At 38.6% G+C, this 22,784-nt stretch overlaps 1 protein-coding gene across 3 annotated transcripts in view; it reads right to left on the bottom strand.

The window, feature by feature from the left end:
• Window positions 1–14,015: 14,015 nt before the first annotated feature.
• Window positions 14,016–22,784, bottom strand: part of LOC126335294 (uncharacterized) — a 640,152-nt gene continuing 631,383 nt past the window's right edge. For 2 of the 3 annotated variants that reach the window (XM_049998387.1, XM_049998389.1), the window contains 4 exons: window positions 20,709–20,916; window positions 19,410–19,624; window positions 17,660–17,865; window positions 14,016–14,898 (listed from right to left, as the gene is read on the bottom strand). In XM_049998387.1, the coding sequence (XP_049854344.1) occupies window positions 14,706–14,898; window positions 17,660–17,865; window positions 19,410–19,624; window positions 20,709–20,916 (822 nt within the window). In that variant the 3' untranslated portion in view covers window positions 14,016–14,705. The remainder of the gene's footprint in view (window positions 14,899–17,659; window positions 17,866–19,409; window positions 19,625–20,708; window positions 20,917–22,784) is intronic. The other variant, XM_049998388.1, reaches the window with a different exon arrangement.

Below are 22,784 nucleotides of genomic sequence, written 5' to 3'. Positions count from 1 at the left end.
CAGAACCCCTGGGATAACAGTTTTTTTGCCGAGGGCTAGGAAGGAGAGGCAATAGATCTTTATTATTAAAGTTTCCATCCTTAACACACAAGTGTTCATTGCATGTTAGAGGTTTTTGAAAGTAGTCGTATGCTATACATTAGTTTCCCCAGTACTTTAATTGGCACATTACAATTAGCTGGGGGTTTTGCCACTTAAGTTATAGATGGTTTGAATGTTGTTGACAGAATGAATTTTTGCCATGATAGTATTGTCACTAAGTTAAAGAAAGGATCTCGATTATCATTCCAAAATCACATACAAATAGTCTGTGTTAAATCCAGAATCCTTTTTTTTTTTTTTTTGCAGTGTTACCACATGAGATCATAGGAAGCTGTTGGTTATTAACACCTGTTTAAATGTTTTTGAAGAAGCGCTATCAGCTGTAGACTTTACCTTTGCCCTCTTTGTTTTGTCTTTATGTGTAAGAACTCAGATATGTCACAATACATTAAATTCTCTAATTGTAACCACCTGCACTATCCAGCTAAACAATTCACACAGTTACTGGGGAAAGACATTGGTAGCCAAAACACTGACTCAACAGTGATGCGGTACAGTATTTCTACCTACTTTTAAGTGCTTTCAAATGAATGTAGTTCTTTTGTGAAGTTCTTATTTTTGTGTAATTTTCTAAGAGGAGCAGCAAATTCCCTAGGAGCCTTTATCTCAATCTATGTTGATACTCCGCAAGCCACGGTATGGTGCATGGTAGAGGATGCACTGTACCACTACTTGTCTTTTCCCCTCCTGTTCCGCTTGCAAATAGAGCGAGGGGGAAAATAACTGCCTGTATGCCTACATAAGCACCCTAATTTCTCGTATCTTATCTTCGTGGTCCTTATGCTCAATATGTTGGCGGCAGTAGTCGTTCAGCAGTCAGCTTCAAATACTGGTTCTCTGAATTTCCTCAATAGTGTTTCTCAAAAAGGAACAGTTGTATTGTGATTACTTTAGGGCATAAACATAATTTTACAGACAGTCACTTTCCATGCACAACATCTGCAAGTGGAATAATGAAGTGAAAAAAATACTGGTTCCATGATTCTCATGGATTATAGCAGAGTACAATAAATAGACAAAAATGTACTGTATAGTTTTAATTTTAAATAGATTAGATTTTCTGTAACGGTGCATGTTGTTTGCTTGATACCCCTCCCCTCCATGTCCTTTTATTTCTATTTAATGCTATACTTGAAGGAAATAGAAGACACACGCTGTTCTTATATTTGTGGGATTCATATTACAGGGATTTCAGTCCAGCACAATAGCCTGGGGTGTGGGAGTGAAGTGTAATGGACCTATCCTAGAGCAGTTTAGTCTGGACTATAATTCATGATGTTATATTTTGTTTTTAAATAAATTTAATGAAGTAGCCTTAAAGGAAACAAAAAAATATCTGCAGCAAAGAAAAAAAAGAATGTATACAAAATAAATTAAAAACAGTTCTGGGTACATCTCAATTCATATTTATTTGTTTAGTGTTACTGCTTTGAAAACATCGGAACTTTTGCAATTTTCAATTTGGTCTGGTATGGCACACTGCAACTTTCCTTGCAGAGAGATAAATACCTAACAAATAGCAGTGATTGACTGGGTTGGTTAGTCATTAAGTAAACGAACAGCATGTTTGTCATGAAATTCTAATGTTTGCGTTAGTTGATCCAGCAGATAAGAGAAAAATTGTCATGTCATTTGATCTGCAGCATTAGATTTTCATGAGTAGGAATGAACTTTTAGTGCATGTTGATAGCAATGAAGAGGAAGTCATGGTCCTGAGAATATCTCACTGATGTTCCAGAAAAAGTGCAATGTCATTTGTTTCCAGTATTTTAGTTTTGAAAGCTAAAATACAGGACCGTAAAATATGTAAAGGACGTCAAATATCAACTAGTAGCTCTTCATAGCAGATTGCTAGGCAGAAATGAATCAGAACTATTTTGCTGATTTTTATGGGGCAAGGAGGTTTTATTTCCTTCATATGTGTGTTACAGATAAAATGTTTCTATGACTTAATTTTCTTTTTTTTAGAAAAGATATTGTTTTGTTGTTACCTACCTGCTCAGTCTTTCACCTACACTAATACACAGGATGATTCCAAACTCCACTGAGAACATTCAAGAGATATTTTGGGAATATGCTGATATACGAGACCCATGTCTGCCTGAGGGTCATTTTATTTCCCACTACCATTTATCTTTGTTTACATATCACACTGAAAAATATCTGCACAACAGAGTAATTGTTGATAGTATGCACTGTGTGTCTTGTTTGGAAACAAGCTTGTTCAATTAGTCACAGTACTTTCAATTTATCAATAGTGTTGTCCACTTTACTCTTCACACTCAAGCTTGCTTTTAGTACTGTTCAGTTCTATCTTCGGTTTTTGTCTGATAGTGTTAGTCGTACCTGATAGTGTTAGTCGTACTGTAATAGTGATTCACAACAGTATGGACAAGTTCACGAATGAAGAGATGACAAATGTACACAATTGTATGGGTTCACTAAATGCAATGGAAGTGCGGATCAACAATGCTATGCTAAGCTGCTCCCATTCACAGTACTTTTGCATCATGCAGTTTGTGTGTTACTCATTTATGTTGCAAGTTTTGGTGATTGCATGTAAAAGGCGTTTTCATTGTTGTGAACGTTTAGTTAGTTACATATTCCACAGATCATTTGAATAATTTTTTTTTTTGTCAAAGTGATGTGGAACAATTCAGTTTACCGGATGTGTGTACGCGATTAGTATTAACGTTAATTAAGACATTATCATTTTAGTCTTAATTTATTTAAAAGACAGCTTCCTCCCCCACACCTTTCCTGGCTACTGGTTTTAGAGTAGAAATTTGTCTCAAAAGCAAACACGATTGCATTAACAAACTGATTAAATCATGTTATTATTCTGTAATGAGACCATGGATCCCTTGTGCCAGAATACTCAGGACATATCCCTGGACAATGCCCAAAATTTTGTCGTCCTTAGGATTCACCTTGTGTGTCATTAACATAAAGGCTCTGTAACACTACCTTGGGATACACCGTGTATTACTTTTTGCTTTGATGGTTGGATCCCATTAGGAATCAATGAGATGTGTTCCGTATGATAAGAAACCCAGAAATTCATCGCTAATGAATTGGGAGGGGGGGGTGGGGGGGGGCAGGATAACAGTATGCTGAGATGTTCTTGCAGTGACGGCAACCACTCTGTGATGAAAGAGTAACAATATTATAAAAAGGAAAGTTACTACTCCCCATATAGCGAAGATGCTGAGTCGCAGATAGGCACAACAAAAAGACTGTCACAAATAAGCTTTCGGCCAGCAAGGCATTCGTCAAAGACAGACAGACACGCTCAAGCAAACGCAACTCACTTTCACATTTTTGATGAAGGTCTGGCTGGCTGGAAGCTTACTTGTGACTGTCTTTTTGTTGTGCCTGTCTGCGACTCAGCGTCTTTGCTTTATGGTGAGTAGCCACTTTCCTTTTCATAATATTGTTACATTCCATCCTGGATTTTCCATTGTGTAATAAAAGTATGTATGTTTCATCTGAGGGTTGTTGTATTTATGTGTTTTTTGTTATATGCTTTGGTGATACTGTATTACAGTTGTTTTCACTGTGTTGGAGGTATTCTCACAGAAACATTGAGTAACAAACTGAAAAAATCATTATATTAGCACTCTGTAATGTGCTACCAGAGCAAAAAGTACTTTTGTACCAAGATGCTCATAAAACATCCCTGAACAGCCTCCAAAATTTGGTCAGTGGAGCTCAGGTTCGTACTGTATAAGAACACGTAGATATTTCAGCTTTGGATCTTATGCAAGAGACGGATCATTGTGTTAACAAGAATGTGAGCAACTGTTTTTATTTTGGATGTGTATACAAAAAAAAAAAAATGAAGTATTACATCAAATAAAATACAATTTTAGGATATAGTGTATCATGCAACAAATATTCAGACAGAGGGCTATTATATGGTGTGTCAGTAAGGCAGTTTGCCATGTAAAATTTTGATGTTATGAATTACTCTGACTTACATAGTAAGCTGAAAATTCAAAGATGTGACTTATTTTTTAACAAAGAAAAGGCATTCACAAAGCATTCAATGTGTGTCACCAAGTACCATTGTAAACATGTCAACATTGCAAATGTGTAGCCCCAGACCTTTGGAAGTAACTTAATCATATTGCTTTTTATTTGCAGTGTAATTACTTTTAGTGTAAGATTCTAAAATGTTCTACAAAGTTTAAAGGTATGTAAATCGGGAGACTGGAGTGTCTTAAACTATTTTGTAGTGTTGTAGAGAGATGAAAGAACAATAGTTTTAGTGCAGCTGTGCCATTGGAAAACAATTTTATCTACAAATGGCTGTAAGCACTATGGGACTTAACTTCTGAGGTCATCAGTCCCCTAGACCATAGAACTACTTAAAAATTAATTAACCTAAGGACATCTCACACTTCCATGTCCGAGGCAGGATTCGAACCTGTGACCGTAGAAGCAGTGCGGTTCCGGACTGAGGTGCCTAGAACTGTTCAGCCACAGTGGCCGGCTTTCATCTACATCTATCTTCTGCAAGGCATCATACAGAGAGACAGCGAATATGGGAGTTGCAATCCAAATCTCGGTTTTTCTCAGTCATACCCTAGTACAAAAATACTGCAGTTCACACACAGAGGAAAATTTATTAGGAATGATAAGTTTTGTTTGCTATTTAACATACCATCATACTTATGTAAAGTAGTTATGTGCCTAAAAAATCGTTGTGGAATGAATGGTGCCACAGTGCTATTCCTGGACACTGTAAAAGACATTCTCATATCTCAGATAAATATGGATTGGGTTTCTTGCCGCCTTAGAGTTGTCAGTAAACTCAACCTTTCGATGACTACTTCTGGCTGCAGTGGCATCTGGAATTTTCGCATAGTAACAGCCTGGTACTTAAAAGTTTTATACAAAAGTGTCACCATAGTTTGTCCCTGCAATTAATGTATTTTTCACAGAAATAGAAATGTAAGGTACAAAGAAGTGGAAATAACACACAGCATGAATTGAAAATAGTTGTCTAATAGTTAAAAGTGTACAAAAATGAGGTTCCTTTCACCCCATTCTTATGAACAATAAGAATTTTCTTAATGTGTTAAAGTTTATTCCTCGCAAAAATAGGTTCTCCAGGTAAGAAAGTATGAGGACATTTCCTTCACTTGATGTCAAAAACATTGAAAGTTTATCTGCTGCTAGCTTCTAAATGGGTCAAGCCAGCATTCACCATGCCATGTGCCATATTTCCTTATTGGTACTCTGACTATACACCTCGGACCAGACGCAACTTGATACCAATTAGGCTGTGTCAAATCATTTGTGTTGCATAGCTAAGCACTTCCTGCAATTGGGACCAAATAGATACATGCACATAGTGTCATCTGGGCTCTATTAAGCAGCTTTATATAAGCACAGAAAAATGTAAGCAACAGCAGATTAGTAGTGGAAAGTGCTGTGCTGCTTGGTGTGGTGTAATATTACAAAGCGAAATTAAATGGAATGAGCATGTGAGGTCAGTTCTGCAGAAGGCAAATGACTGATTTTGTTTCATTGGGGTTGTTCTAGGAAACTGTAGCTGATGATTAACACTTATGTAACTCATTCGCGAGTATTGTTTGAGTGGTTTGGGATTCCTTCTAGGTTGGTCTAAAGAAAGACAATTAAGCACTTCTGAGGCATGCCCGCTAAATTTGTTACTGGTAGGTTTGATCCCAGGTATTAGGGAAATGCTTCATGAACTCAAATTGGAATCCCAGGAGGGAGGGAGTCTTGCCTTTCTCTCCCCCCTCCCCCCCCCCTTCTCTCTCTCTCTCTCTCTCTCTCTCTCTCTCTCTCTCTCTCTCCCTCTCTCTAACACTATGATGAATTTTAGAAAACCAGCATTTGTTGTAGACTGCACAGTGATTTTACTGCCGTCAGCATACTTCTCTTGTGAAGACCACGAAATCAAGGTGAGAGAAATAAGGGCTCTTACAGGGGCATTCATTTTTCCCTTAGCTCCATTTGTGAGTAGAACAGGAGACGGAGCGGCTAAAAGTGGTACAAGGTTCCTCTACCATTCACCATACGGTGGCTTGTGGAAAATTGTGTGTGACAAACAAGATGGCAAAAATGAGGTATTTCAGATTTAGGAAATGCCTCATTTTTCCATGTGAAAGTACTATGTGAAAATTTACGATGGAGTGCCCATCATGTGATATTTAAGGGATATGTCTGCTAAACACAGCATGTAATTGATCACCCCAACACCAGGTGTTAATATCCTAATTGAGTATGCTTATTCACACTTTTCTCACATGACATGTTTAAAGCTTGGAACCAAGACAATCAGGTAGATGCTATATTTCTTGATTTACAGAAAGCACTTGACTCAGTATCACAGCTATGCTTATTGTCAAATGGACAATCGTAAAGGGTATCAACTGAAATTTGTTACTGGATTGAGGACTTTTTGGTAAGGAGGACACAGCGTCTTGGATGGAGACTCATCATCAGATGTACAAGTAATTTCAGGTGTGCCACATTGAAGTGTGCTGGGACCCTTGCTGTTCATGTTGTATATTAATGACTTTGCAGATAATATTAATAGTGAAATAAGGCTTTTTGCAGATGATGCAGTTATCTGCAATGAAGTACCATTTGAAAGTGGCTGCTTAAATATTCAGTCAGATCTTGATAAGATTTCAAAGTGGTGCAAAGATTGAAAACCTGCTTTAAATGTTCAGAAATGTAATACTGTGCACTCTACAAATCAAAAAAAACATAGTATCCCACAATATCAATGAGTCATGGTAGGAATCGGACAATTCATACGAATTCCTGAATGCAACACACTGCAGGGATATGAACTGGAATGCTTACGCAGGCTCAGTCACGGGTAAAGTAGGTGGTAGACTTCAGTTTATTGGTAGAATTCTGGGAAAGTGCAATCAGTCCACAAAGGAGATTGCTTACAAATAACTCGTGGAACCAGTTTTAGAATATGGCTCAAGTGTATAAGACCCATACCAGATAGGACTAACAGGAGATATTAAACATATACAGAGAAGGGCAGCACAAATGGTCACAAGTTTGTTTAATCAGTGACAGTGTGTCACAGAGATACTGAAGGAACTGACCTGGAAGACTCTTGAAGATAGCCGTAAACTATCCCGAGAAAGTCTATTAATAATGTTTAAAAAGCCAGCTTTAAATGATTACTCTAGGAATATACTACAACATCCTACATATTGCTCACATAGCAATTGTGAGGATAAGATTAGAATAATTACTGCATACACAGAGGCATTCAGTGAATCACTCTTCCCACACTCCACATGTGAATGGAATGGGAAGCAATCCTAATAACTGGTACAATGGGATGTACACTCTGCCATGCATCTCACGATGTTTTGCAGATCAGAACACCCTTTATTGCTGTAATCAGTCACCTCTGTGGTTTGTCGTACTTGTGAAATCAGTTTCCAAATGGATTAAAACACTCACAAGTAAAACTACTTTACAGAGAGGCAGAAAACACATTGTTCTTTCAACTGATGGGTTTGCATAATACAAAATGGTGGTAACATTTTCTGCAAGCTTCTAGTGATTGAAAAATAAGTGAAAAACAACTGATTTTCGAAACTATGTTGAAAGACTTTTCACACACTTTTTATTCTGTATGTACATCATGCCTGTAATATGTGACAGCCATAAAATTTAAGTGGATACAGCCACTTCTGTGAAAAACAAATTTCCTATGCAGTAGGAACTTTATTTAAGGGCAGGTAAGTGGGTTAAAGGAAAGAAATGTAATGTGTGTTGTGGAGAATTTAGTTTATGTGGTTGCTTTCAGTCTACTGAAGACAATAATGAGAAAATGGACTACAAGATTAAAACAATTAATTTGGACCATAAACCATTCATTTCACACACAAAGGGACTAAAAATTTCATTTGAGAAGGTGCTTACCTGTTTAAGTGCTAGTTATAGCCCACACCAATAACTGTGGCAAACAAATTAGAATTAAAATAACTTTCTTTTGGATTTTTTTTTTAATGCCCACTGAAATTATTAAGTTTCTTGTACCTGAAGACATCCCCAAGCTACAACAGGGAAAGCTAAATTCGGTTTACATTTGTGCCATAGGGCTGGGTAATGCAAAATGACACTTTTCATGTTAATTACTTACTGTTGGAAGAATTTCTTTTAGATGAGCAAGAGCATTGTCATCCAAAAGATAGAAGATATTGAGAAACATATAGTAAGTCACATCAAAATGATGGGTGGGGCAGAGAGATCTGGAATCGGACACATTCTTCTTCTGGGATTTTGTTATGGCAATGGGAGATCCCAATAAGCAAAAATAAACAAAAATGGGAAAAGGCAGCCACTCACCTACAGCTGTTGATGGGTCATGCAGGGACACTTCTAACAGCTTCGAAAATGTTGCAGACTTCCTAATGAGATAATACTCTTTTTCCCCAATTTTAAAAAAAATGGCTGCAAGTGTAAAGGGGATGTGACTCATTGGGTAAGTGTCAAGATAACTATTTTAAAGGTTTGAGTTGTGTTTTGTTGTAAACAGTTTTCCCCATTGAAAATGTGTAGTGTATTTTATTTATTTAACTATCTATCAGAGGCCAAAGAGTGTGTCCAGTGTTCACTAACCAGAAAGGCACGGATATTCACTTCAAGTCAGTCTTCCCTGTCACAGGGTTCACTCGGGCTACTGTAGACCAATAAGTGGTCAGAATCCTGCTTTGCCCCGCATTCGCAACAGTCATTACCACCTATAGAGGCTTTTCCATGTCACATACTGGAGATGGCAGGCTGATGGTAGCTTATCTTTTGCTGCCCATAACTATCCACAGCTCAGTTTGGAGGGCTTATGCTGAACTTTCAGTTGTGCAGTTTTAAGTAGGAAGCTGCTTCTGGATTTCAGACGTGATGAGAGTTCCAAATAATGGATACCTTGGATGTGTTTCTCGAGTCCCCTTTTTACCTCTCTGCTGATACCTGTCTTCATACATCTGGAGATGCTAATCCTATGAGAGGAAATATCTTGGTAACTGGGGTTGGTGTTAAGCACCCTGTGACTATGTGGCCTGTTTCATTAACTTGGTTAGCACAGAGATCCTCCTGACTGGTGTGGCGTGCTCACAGCAGAGAAATGCAGAGCAAGCTGAGCTGCGTTCCCTACGCGTTTGTCAGCTGGCAGATATGGTTTTCCCTGGTGCATGCTTTCTGTCTAGTGTCTATACATTATTTGTAGCTTAAGGCACAATCCAACTTTAACCCTAGGTATTGGTGGTGGAGGACACAGTGATTTCGATTGCGTGCTTTCCAGTTGATGTTTAACTTTCTTATTGCGTAAGTGGATAGCACACACTAGTTTTATCCAGGTTGTGTTTCAAGTGGTTCTCATAACTTGAAACGGCAAGTTATTTGAGAGTAGATGTTACTTGTGTACTGCTTCTTCAAATATCACTCCCTGAGCAGCAACAGTTGTGTCATCTGTGTAGATGAAGCACCAGGTTCCTGTGTTGAGTGGCTGATCATTAATATATATGTTATATAATAATGTAGCAGCACACTTCCCTAGGGAAAACCATTCTTCTGCATTCCCCATTGACTCTGTCATTTAGAGCAACAACAAAAAATCATCTGTTCTCTATCATGCACTGAATAAACTGTGTCAGTCCATAGTTCTTTGTTATTAGTATCCAATAGTGGACTGTAATTCAAATTCCACATTTTATCTGTAGGCTGTCCAATGGCTGAGTGATGGTTTACTGGTTGCAGCCAGGCAAAGGCCTACTGTGCAACTGTTTTGTGGCCTACTGTTCCCTCTTTAGTCCAATCTGTCTATCCATAATATATTTTAATTTTGCACCAGAGTACATAACTCCACTCTGGACCCTAAATAAGGAGGGAAACTGATTTTTATTCTCAAATGGCTCCGAGCACTATGGGACTTAATATCCATGGTCATCAGTCCCCTAGAACTTAGAACTACTTAAACCTAAGGACATCACACACATCCACACCCGAGGCAGGATTCGAACCTTCGACCATAGCAGTCGCGCAGCTCTGGACTGAGCGCCTAGAACCGCTAGACCACCGCGGCCGGCTTTTATTATCAGCAATGAAGCCTATTAAGAAGTAAATACACTGGGAAGTGAGCAACAATTTCATGAGAGGTGCATTATGTTTATCTTCTTCTCATGGTATTCTTCCTACTCACTCCTGCTGAATAAATAATGTATTTAGATTAGGTGCATTGTGCCAAAACATAATTCTGTAAGACAACCTGGAGTGAGTGTGCAAAACAAGCTTTTTTTCCTTGACTTTAGAACAAACATAGTGAGAGGTACTTCCCAGTCAAAAACATACTGGGTGGACTATTCTCGGTTACATTACTGTGTATTCTCCACATTTTAACTTTATCTGTATATCCTGTTGGATTTATTGTATGATCATTAAAGTGTACTTCTGATGCTAGGCAGTCATTTTTGGTTGTTTGGATCTGAATTATGAGACTTTTTGAGATTGTTGTGAGCCAATTTTAAGCCGGCTTAGCTGTAATCTGAGCTGAGTTTGCCAATGTTGAAGTTCAGACCTTTCAGTAATATTGTGTGTCTTTTAATGTGTCTCTGTTTCCATTGACACTGAAGCATACTGAAAATCACTCTGAAAAGAAAAAAAAATTACAAGCAGTCTTTGAAAAAAAGACTGTTTCTCACCGTATGTAAAGAAAAAGACAAGCTATTTGCAGCCAACCACGTCTCATCTTTAAGCAGCCACTTTTATGACTGGCCGGTGTGGCCGCGCGGTTCTAGGTGCTTCAGTCTGGAACCACGCGACCGCTACAGTCACAGGTTCGAATCCTACCTCGGGTATGAATGTGTGTGATGTCCTTAGGTTAGTTAGGTTTAAATAGTTCTAAGTTCTAGGGGACTGATGACCTCAGATGTTAGGTCCCATAGTGCTCAGAGCCATTTGAACCACTTTTATGTGGCAAGCCTTTCTGTGGAAGAAAATAGGGTTATAGTTCTGTATCCTATAAACAACAGAAGTACCAGGTAGGATCAGACTATGATTGGGGGGGGGGGGGGGGGCTGGTCTTTATTTATTAAGGGGACATGGATGGGAATTATTTCCCATTCCTCCCAAATACAATGGTTGCCTTAATGGGGAATGCTCCACCGTACTCTGTCCTTTGATGGAATGGAAGATGTAGGTGTATCTTAACATTTGTCTTCACAGCTGGTTCACAATGTTTAGCAACTGTAACTTTAGTGGTAACTTGACATATACTTACAGGTGCAGACTGATGTACTAGTATGAACATGGTGCATTTGCAACAAAGTCTAAGACTGACCTTTTTTTTGTATATAAGTCACTGGAAGATTGAGTTGAGAACATTGGTCTTTTATAGCATATGAAGACCTTTCTTGTTTCCATCTCATGTAATCAGCTCGTACCTGCAGCTCTTGTATATACTGATCATCAGATTAGACAGCGCCTTTCTTAGTCCTCATGGTACAAGACAGTGGTGATGTGCATTCTAAGCTTGGATCACAGTCATACAGGCCACATTTGACAGGTAGGCTTCCTCCTACTTAAAAGCACTGTGTATCCAAATCTTTGACATGGCACATTGGCTTTAGAACATAAGAATTGACTTTTAAAGTATGTTGATTATGTAGCTCCAGCATGAAAATGTATTCCTTATGCAATTATACAGATCCAGGGTGACCGAAACTAGTCACACTGCAAAAGCTGTGCAACTGAGACAAAAAATGAACACTATATAAAAAAGATTTGAACTCTTAAATATATGAGCCCAGATTTTCAGTATTTTGGTTGCAAACAATGTGACAAAGTCTAAACCAAAATCTTCTTAAGTAATCTTCATGATCTCTGTTCAAGTTGGCTCAGAGTCACCCATAATCTAAGTGTGCTGTATATTTAAATGATAGAGCACAGCAGCTGATGCTGTGTGTGGTTACCCAACAAGCCATGGTGGAATACTGAGAATGACATACATGTGCCTGGAATAAGTGTTTAACACAAAAAGGTGTAGATTAATGCATGCAGTATCCTAATGGTTGTTGACCAATAGTTTCAACAGGAAAGAAGCAACTACAGGCATTTATCTGTCTCATGTAGTTTTTAAAGAAAGCCTTCAAGGCTGTTTCTTAAGATGTTTTTGTCCAATTGTTAGTTATGGAAGTCTAATTTCCCCAGTCTACTGTAGTATGTTAAAACTGCCCCTAGATTTTACAGTATGACAGTGCTTGTTATTACATGAAATGATTTTCACTGCTCACGAACACTGGCTCAGTACCTCCAGCATTTTACAACCAGCCTCAGGAGTGCTCGCTTGCCCTTGCATTTTGCACCATCATGGTCTTGTGAGAGACCACAATACTGTACCCTTTTGAACAGATGCTAGCCATGTGATGCCACTCCTGAAGTGTATTAACAGAACAGTAACACAGATTTAATTTTGTGATAGTGACAAAATATTCATTCCCAAACAGCTGGCAATTTTTTTTATAGCCCTTATAACATCTGCTGGTCTTGAGTACCAAAAAAATTTCTCTCTCAGGATTCAATGACAGTATTTCTACTACTAACAAAGAGATAGAGGGGCTGGCCAGTACTTACCTCAGCTCAGTACAGCCGATAGAAACACAAAAAACAACCGAAAATTTAAGCTCCTAGCTTTCGGAATAAATGTTCCTTCATCAGGGAGGAGAGAGGGGAAAGAAAGGGAAGAAGGGAAAGTGGATTTAGTTACTCACAACCCAGGTTATGAAGCAACAGGGAAAGGAAAACAGGGAAGGTAGCAAGGATGGAGGCATGCCTCCATCCTTGCTACCTTCCCTGTTTTCCTTTCCCTGTTGCTTCATAACCTGGGTTGTGAGTAACTAAATCCACTTTCCCTTCTTCCCTTTCTTTCCCCTCTCTCCTCCCTGATGAAGGAACATTTATTCCGAAAGCTAGGAGCTTAAATTTTCGGTTGTTTTTTGTGTTTCTATCGGCTGTACTGAGCTGAGGTAAGTACTGGCCAGCCCCTCTATCTCTTTGTTAGTAATTGTTTCACATCTTTATATGAGATTTTCCATTAATTAGTTAGTATTTCTACTACTTCTGTGATAGTAATTTGGTGTACAGCAAACAAAATAGCAACAGGGAAATGAATTCATGTTGAAATAGTATAAAGCTGAGTAGGTGACATTATGGGTAAGCAGTGTGCAAATGATGAACTGCACATGATCCAGACTTCCTGTCTGTTGAACTAGTCCATAGCTTAATTGTTTACATGTTTGTCATCTAGATTAGATTAGATTAGATTAATACTTGTTCCATAGATCATGAATACGACACTTCGTAATGATGTGGAACGTGTCATTATATCAGTTTCACCTGCAATCCTACAAGTGTGATCCTACTGCTGCACTGCCACACTGTCCGTTATATGTATTGAAGGTACAGGTATAGTGCGATCTTGACATTTGCTTATTTAATGACTTAACAGCAAACAGAATCTGACGATGCCCTAAAAATACGAAACATGTCATTAAACAATTTTTGCGAAAGTCTTTTTCTTCAAACAGTTGCTATACGAGCCAGCATGACGTAGTGGGAAAAATGTTATTAAAAAGCATTGGTAACTGAAGCAATGATAATGGTGGAATTGTTGCTGCTTATCTTCCACAAACATTTTTCAGGTTCAAACTTTATTTATTGTGCTCGATATTTTGTTTAATGATCCCCGAGGTACTGGCTTTCCAAAATTCTGCTAACTCCTTTGACAATGCTATTTACAGAATGTAAGAGACTTTTATTTTTGAGTGATTGACTGGGTCACATTTCCAGCTGCATACTTTCAAGCCTCCTGTAAAATTTCATTAGTCAGGTGTAAAGATGAAAAGAAATTTATACACAAATAAATGATGTATTTATTCAGATATAATCAAAAATATATGAGATAGGAATAGGTAGAAAACAAACATGAACAATGTGTTTCATAATTTCTATAACAGATTTATTGAATATAAATAGTATTTTATATTGGACTAGGTTTATCATCTGGTTCACTATCCACCTCTTTCCTCATTATTTTGCTGCACACATTTTTAACATGTCAGTCTCCCTCTCTCTCACACACACTTTCACACTCGAGCTCATTCTCTCTGTTTGCTGAGAAGCACGGAATGTCCTCGGGTAGTTTCTATCCATCGGGCACACACTTAACACTATCTGGCACACAGTAAAATCTGGATAAAATGGAACTTTCTACAACGGTGTGTCAGCAGCACCTTACGCATGCATATCTGTTGTGGCCTCCACCCAAGTGTTCCATTCACAGTTTACACAACCACCCATTCCTTCACCGCAGACGCTTCCGACGCGTAACCCGTGGCGACATTCTCCGACGAACACAATTCTTTCGAATATGATACATTATCACATTTACACGTGTAATAACTGCAGTGCCAGAATTACACAGGTAACAGTAAGACTTCAGCGTATCGTATAATATGTGTATGTGTACATTTACAAATGTCAGTGAGTTTCAATGGTAACGTGACGTGGGGCAGTCCTCGAATTTGCCGCAGAGCACGTCACTTGGGTCGGCGGAAGTACCGCAGCACGACATAGCCAAGGGTACGGAAGAGCACTAGGAAGAAAAGCAGCACCAGCGTGTTGGCCCAAAGAGACGCCAGGCCCGCACCTTGCGACTCCAGGATGTCGTCCACAGAGACAGTCGACGAACCAGCTGCACACGACGGAAATTTGCTCTTTTCTTCAGCACACCTACAGCAACAAAATACAAACTGTTATTTCTGTGCCTCTAAGAAGTTCTACTTCACTTTCCATTCAACAAAGTATTGCAAATTTAATCACACAATGAGAGTTACCTATACGAATATGAACCAGTCATGAAGCTTGAGACTGCCTATGTACCCATTGTAAAAACAAAGAGTTACACTGACAAGAGAATTGGTATGATACCCAATTTTTGAAATCTATGACTGTTTATGATGTACAAGATAATTTTTTATAAACAGGATTATCTTTGTCTATCACTCATTTCCTTCCACGACGTATTAAACAGCCCATAGATTGTGTGAGTGTAGAAATACAGTTTCCACTTGTATGAGCTATGAACTCCACTCCAAATATTGGTTTGGTACAGTTCTCCACACTAGTCTGTTTTGGGCGAGATTTTCTTCCAGCAGTATTGATCTGAATAGTATTCCACACAGAGATCCGAATGGGGAACTATTTTACCTCTGGAATACATTAAGCAAGAGGATGCCATCTTAAACTACCCATAGAGCTCCACATCCTGCAATTTTCCCTTGCTTTCAGCTGTGACACAGCACCCTGTGACATACTCAATTATCTGTTGTCCTCTGTCTTTCCCTATATTTTTCCCCCTCTGCAGTTCCCTCTTGTACAACGGAAGTTATTCTCTGATATCTTAACATGTGCCTCATCGTCTTGTCCCTTCTTATTTTCAGTGTTTTCCATGCTTCTTTCATCACCAATTCTGCCTCATTTCTTGTTTTACGATTCCACCCAATTTTCAACATCTTTCTATAGTACCACATCTCAGACTCTTCAATTACCTCATTTTACAGTTTTCCCACAACCCACAATTCACTTCCATACAATGCTGTTCTCCAGATGTACATTCTCAGATATTTCCTCCTCAAATTAAGGATGATATTTGATACTAGTAGACTTCTCTTTGACAGTAATACCCTCTCCAGCGGTGCTAGTCTCCTTTTTATGTCCTCCTTGCTTTGTCAGTCATATGTTATTCTGCTCCCAAGGTCCATTTCATGGTCCCCAATTTTGATGCTAAGTTTGTTGCTGATCTCATTTCTACTACTCCTCATTACTTTATCTTTCTTCGGTTTACCCTCAACTCTCATTTTCAGGACCTGTAATATGCTTCAGCTTCACTGAGGATAACAATGTAATCAGCAGATTACATGATTGATATTCTTTCACCCTGAATTTTGATACTAGTGCTGAACATTGATTTGTGTCACTGTTTCTTCCATGAATATATTACTCATTAGCAGTGGCCACTGCAAGTACTAAAAAAAGCTGATGTACCTCTTCAGGGACCACATTTTGCTCTAGCCTCTCCACAGATACTATCTGTTTTGTTGAGGCACATAAATCTTCCAGCTCAGCAAGGTCCTATTGTTCACTGCGCATACCACAATTTACCTTTATGAAATTAGTTAAAAAATTACTATTGAACACTAATAATGTTGTACTTTAGAACGGTATATGTGCTTAATCTGTGTTTCATGTTTTATAGAATATTGTGCTTGGATAATTGATGCTGGTGTTCATGAAAACATGATGGAAGAACAACAATCCAACTTGTCAGCAACAGTAAACAGTTAAAGCTTACAACACAAAATATAGCTTTTTAAAGTATAGCAGTGTAAACTGCAAAGTAAACATAACATTTGGCTTTCAAACAAAAATTCAGGTAAAAAAAATTTAACTGCCTAAAGAAATGCTAAGTAAAATTTATAAGAGTGCAACAAGTCCTATACAAATACATGTTCTAATGATTTATGCCTTGAAATGCTATTCTGTAATGAAGGTGACCTTTCTCCACTTAGACTGCATTCATTCACACCTCTTATGGATAGATCTTCATTGAACAAATATATGACTGCTTGAGAAGTGATCATGTAAGCTTAATTATCTCAGTAAAGTACTTTCTTTCATTCTTTATTAACTGACTGTGTGTGATTTGTTCACATTCAAAAATCCAATTATAGCTTTCAGCAGATGTTCCATCACGTATTTCAAGTACCAAGATCTCCTTGTTGCTTTAAGAGAAGTACATAATCTTTTAATTACTCAGATGTGGATTATCCATGCAAAGTTCGGCAATTTTTAAAACAATAAAATGAAAGCCTGAATTGTTCTTTAAAAGTAGAGTGTAGTTGTATAGGGACAAAAACCATCTGCAAGTGGTTGAATAGCTACACCTATAAACCAGAAATTGAGAGCTAAGTAAGATGTATATAGTGAAGAAAGTGTGTTCAGTTGATTAAGAAAGTGAGTACAAGGTGATTGAGGAATCCACCATCTCACACACTAAGGCACTGAAATTGTGTATGTGTAATCAGAGTATGCATGATAAAGTTTGACTATCTATACTGTGCACAAAGCAAGTATGTCAGGAGAAAGGTGGATGAAAAGTACGAAAATTGAATGATTCCCTCCCTTTCCCCCCCCCCCCCTCCCCCCTCCCCCCCAAAAGTGGTCCCAAAGCAAATGCCATGAAATACGGTTGCCTTCCTAAGGTGACATATTTTGTGAACACAGTGAACATCAGTTTCCAACAAAAAAAAAAGTTTTTTTTTGAATTATCCACATTTTTCAGTTGTACAAGCAGACTTGGGTTTTCATTAAATGGATAATCAGAGCTTGCAGTATTTACCAAAATTCAAATGTTTGCCTCTGCATCAGTAATTCTGTTATACATAAACATTTGGCTTTGGCATGCATAATATATTCCTGCATGTATACTCACTGTAGAGGCGTGCCTGAGAACTCGACGATTTGCATGTTCTGGAAGGCATAGTGCACCATGCTGAGATACCGCAACCACGACAACCAGTATGGGATGTTGGTTGCAAGGTAGCCACCGAAGAGCTGTGTTGCAAGTGTGTACAGAGCACTGATGGTAATGGACACCTGCATGTCCATGCAGGATGCTCCAACGAAGAAGCCCACACTCTGTATTGGAAGAGAGTGGCTATGTTTAAACAGCTGGTCATTAATAAAATCAGAATAAGTTGACGATTGTTAACTGCTGGAAAAGCAAATTCATATATCTGTCAAAAGTAAGGAATGTGTTGAAGCAACAGACCATTCAGGAATGAGGAAAAGAAATAAATCAACACCCCTGGTCAAGAGCACATCATTTCTGTCAACACTGGCCCAGTGTCCTAGGAGAACTTTCCACTTCATTTCTTACAAAGCTATATCCTCTTCACTGCCAAGCAGATAAACCTCTAGCCAATCAACATTGTCTACTTCTGCAAATTTCTTTACAAATTCAGGTTATACATTTATGTGAACAGGCAGTACAAAAGCTGAAGCTGAAGAATGAGAAATTTAATGTTACAACACAAATCCTGCACATTATTAAAAAATATATAATTGGGTTATGACAAAGATTTAAGCTGAAATGAATTAACTAAGCATCTAGATTTTACTGATTACATGAGTAACTGTTTCTGCAGATAATCGTTCAGACACAGGCACTAGTTTTTTGTAGAGGAACACTAGCTTCCTTATGCTAGCAGTTTTTTTAAGTTCAAAAATGGTTCAAATGGCTCTGAGCACTAAGCGACTTACCTTCTGAGGTCATCAGTCGCCTAGAACTTAGAACTAATTAAACCTAACTAACCTAAGGGCATCACACACATCTATGGCCAAGGCAAGATTCGAACCTGCGACTGTAGCGAGTTTTTTTTTTTACGTCATTCATTTTATACGACAAGAGCAATCAGATATTTTTGCAACAGCACAATTCATTCTTGGCCGAAAGCAGGTTCAGTAATACGCCACCGAGACACTCAATTTGCCCTTTTCTTTTGTCTAAAATGGAGCTCTGCTGACACATCCTGAGGCACCAAGGAATTGTTAATCTAGTAATGGAGGAAAATGTGCAGAGTAAAAACTGTACAGTGAAATGAAGGCATTAAGTGGGTTCAAATGGATGTAGGTTGCTGTGGTTATGCAGAGATGAAGCAGCTTACATTGGATAAACTGGTATGGTGAAGAGCTGCACAAACCAGTCTTCTGACTGGGGGGAGGGGGGGGGGGGGATTTTAAGTGTTTCTATAGGTAAAAGTTGGAATTTTGACTCTTGAAGGCACGTAATGGCCGTAAGTTAAATAGGACTCTACTGACACTATCAGTTTTCAGGGATTAGGAAGAATTGTTTGTATGACTACACATTGAAATGTCGAACCTGTTGAAACAACAACTTTTCGCATGAAGGAAGAAACTATTCAGGAGAAACATTCAGCTGTAGGTGTATGGGGTATGGAGCAGTGATTTGCTGTCTTCCAAGGAGCAGTTGATGACTGTGATTGCCCTTGTCACATACTACTCTCCCTCTCCCTCTCTCCCCCCCCCCCCCCCCCCCCAAAATTGTGTCTCAAGGATACTAACATATTCTTCACATAGATACCAACTTGTTCATTTTCTGTATGTTTCAGTTAGAACCAAATCACACCTACAGAAGTGAAATGTCTTAACTGCACTCATACCTGAGCAACAACAGTGTTGAGCAGCAGGAAGGCAAGCAGAGTGGCGAAGACAGTCGGGGACTTCAGTCCCAGCATGGGGTAGGAGATGATGTGGTAGACCGCCGGCAGGGTGACCGTCAGTGGCAGCTCTCCCACCATCTTGGCAAGGTAATATGCAGACAGCCGGTATGATCCCGACAGCCTCTCTTTGTTGATCACCTCTCGTTCAGGTGGAACTGAAACACAAATACGAATATTTAATTTTTGCTAATAACATTAATTTCAGAGTATGTATATGATCTAAATAAAATAAGATGCTTAAGAAACAGCAACACCCTTAAATTCACAGGACAGTTCACATCTTAACAGAGTGCTTATATTTCACCAACTAGTAGTTTCTGAGTATTTGCAGTTTACTGCCTGATGTCTGCTGGTAAACTGTAAAAAGTATTTTGCACCACCATGTAAAATTCAGTTCTGAGCCCTAAACAAGGAGAGACAGTTCATATAAAAATTATTCTTGGGCTAGAATTGAGGTTGTGGATTTTTACAGTTCATCCTAAATTCACTGCACTTCTGACCATTTTATTAGAAGTTTATCCATTGTTCGACTATATTACAACCTACATTTCATTACAATGGCAGAATTCTTTCATCTACAATGGGTAAAATATTGACATAATGAATGTTCTGTTAATCAGCACACCGAGTAAACTTTTATCACTAATTATAGTTTAATTTTCATGGGTTTTCTTTTTGCTTAACAATGGTCATCATATATACCACTTTGAATTTCTTGTCCTCCCCATTCCTTCCATATGACCTTCCTTGATCAGAAGATAGCGTTAATATGAAGTTCTTGTGTCCTCAGCTAAGAGTGTCTGGTGAACAATCATTATGTTTCAAAACAACAACAATTCACAATGTCTATAGATTTCATTTGTAGCCCATCTTAATAGCTAAGTGCTCTTGACCGCATTGTCAAAAGGACATAAAGTTACATCAAAATATGGATGTACAAGATAAATGCATTAACAACTGAGTATTAAAACATCCAGAATTATGTGTTACATACAGATGTATTGATAATGTGTCTATACTGAAAAAGTCCACGAGTTGACAAATAAATAAAATATACAAGTAGCGATGTAATGTTTGTGATGATGTCATTTAAAAAGTATCATTATTGGGTCCAAGGCATACTGCTCAAAAAATGTTTCCATTTAGTTGTAATATTCTGCCAAACAGCCATGAAGAATTTTAATAATTATGGTTTTGCATCAGAGACATGACTTTAACAGAAGCACCCTCTGAACTCACAGGACGAGAGAGCCCCAAAATGGGCATACAGCATCCAGTAGGTGGTGGAGAAGAACATCCAACCCTGGATGTCATGAAGTGCCTCTTCCTTCCTGTCCAACTGGAACCACAAAAGGCCTGCCATCGCCCCCAGTGCCACTGTCTGCACCCAGTTCAGCTTCGACAGCATTCTGGGCCGTGCTTCCTGGAAGTTGCGCTGTGACAGAACCTGAAATAGTCGAAAATTTGCAGGTGTCACTTAGCTGCTTATGAATTAGTTTGAACTCAACACAAATTTGAATTAATTGGAACATTTTCACACTGGATATTTTCACTCTACAATTTTTGTCACCAAAAGGCAGCATCTATTGAAATGCCAGTATAAAACTTTCTGCACTGAAAGTCAAGAAAGCTGCTAGTGCCCGAGTGCAAATGAGTGGTATTACACACATCGTGTACAGCTACATTTGAAAAACTGAACTGAATGAGATGCTGACTACAAACTTTAGAAGCACATACCATTTTTCCTTGGGTATGTGAGTCAGAGGAGGGCAAACCAAATGAATTATTTCTATTTCATAAAAAGGGCTTTTTGTACAGAAACTTAAATGTTTAAACAAAACTGCGCTTATCTGCAATGCAATGCCTCCTCTATGTGGTGAATAACACTCAATGTATCTTTTTAATATTGCTGTAATTCCATCCTGGAATTTCCACAGTTTGATCTTATCCTTAATTATTTAGATAGCTATCCGAATTACACTTAACTAACTTTTTTCCCCAGTTTACTATTACAGTGATGTAGGAGAAAGTGAACACATATACAAATATATGATACTCTGCAGAAATATGTAAAGGAAAATGTCTATCTTCATCCTCCTCCTCCCCCCCCCCCTCCCCCCAAAAAAAAAATAAATAAAATAATAAATCAGCAATCTAAACATTTTGTCCTCATTTGTGAAAAAATATATGTTTGTAGATGCTCAAATGCCACCTATACACACTACAAACACATCTCAGTGGCCTCTAGGTGATGACCCATTCTCAATTGTGTGGTTGCTTGTATAGCAGTGTGAAATAACCTATTCTTACCAGTAAACAATAAATATCATTATTTGCAAATTCAATTGGTGAATACAATAACTGTAAAAACTTAGTTAAATGGAAGTTGAATATAGAAGTTAATAGTGCCTGTAATTTTAAACTTTGGCTGTGAAGGATAAAATGCAGCTTTATGGGGTACTAAACTCCGACTACTTTCCCTCCTCTTGAATACTTGGTAGTTTATTATTCATATTATATCTGACATGTGTCCTAGTTGATTAAATGCCTCCCAGGACAGCTTTAAACATTTCCAGTTTCCCTGTGTTATCCTGCATTAAGACAGAAATGGTGACGAGCAGAGTGAATGCAGTCAGAGCAGAACCCAGTCTGGAGCCTCCAGCAGGGGCCTGGCGGGAGCGTGTGAGGCAGGCTGTGCCAATAATCGAGTGAGGGGGGCCTCAAGTGGCTGCTATTGCCATCTGGGTGAAGGTCGGGTCATGTCGTGCCGAGGTCGCGTCGCTGGGAGGGACAGTCAATTGCCTCTCCACCTCCGGCCGGGGGCTCCCAGGGGGAGGGAACAGGCCAGCAATGGCGTTCGAATGGAGTATGCAAATCTGAGTGAGCACAGCTCACTTTGTAAGGAACATGAGGAGAACCTGATAACCACAGTCAAAGTGTTAGGAACAGTATTCTTACAAGTCATACAACTAAAGCCATTTCCTCTGTGTTATCCTTTCTTACAGGAGTGCTATTCAAACAAAGCATGCAGGACAGCTTTTGTGAACTTCGTAAAGAAGAGAGGTACACACAGAACTCAGACTGTCAGGGTTATATTTGAATGCCACAAAGATTGCATCAGAGTTTTAAGTCTTCACCTCTTTTTCCTTGACATACACGCTGCTAATGAGTGATCTCAGAACAGCCCCAAGGCTGTTTCGTCTCCTGCCAGGGATTTTGCACTCTCTCATTCAAATATTTTGAACATTTGTTTATGCCAATATATGTAAGTCTGTTCTTGAGCTTCAATCAAACTGTGCAAAGTCGATCGCGAAC

Source organism: Schistocerca gregaria, chromosome 2, assembly GCF_023897955.1.
Source record: "Schistocerca gregaria isolate iqSchGreg1 chromosome 2, iqSchGreg1.2, whole genome shotgun sequence".
NCBI lineage: Eukaryota > Metazoa > Arthropoda > Insecta > Orthoptera > Acrididae > Schistocerca > Schistocerca gregaria.
The sequence above is the reverse complement of the archived record's forward strand: the minus strand, read 5'-3'. Positions and strand labels throughout refer to the sequence as shown.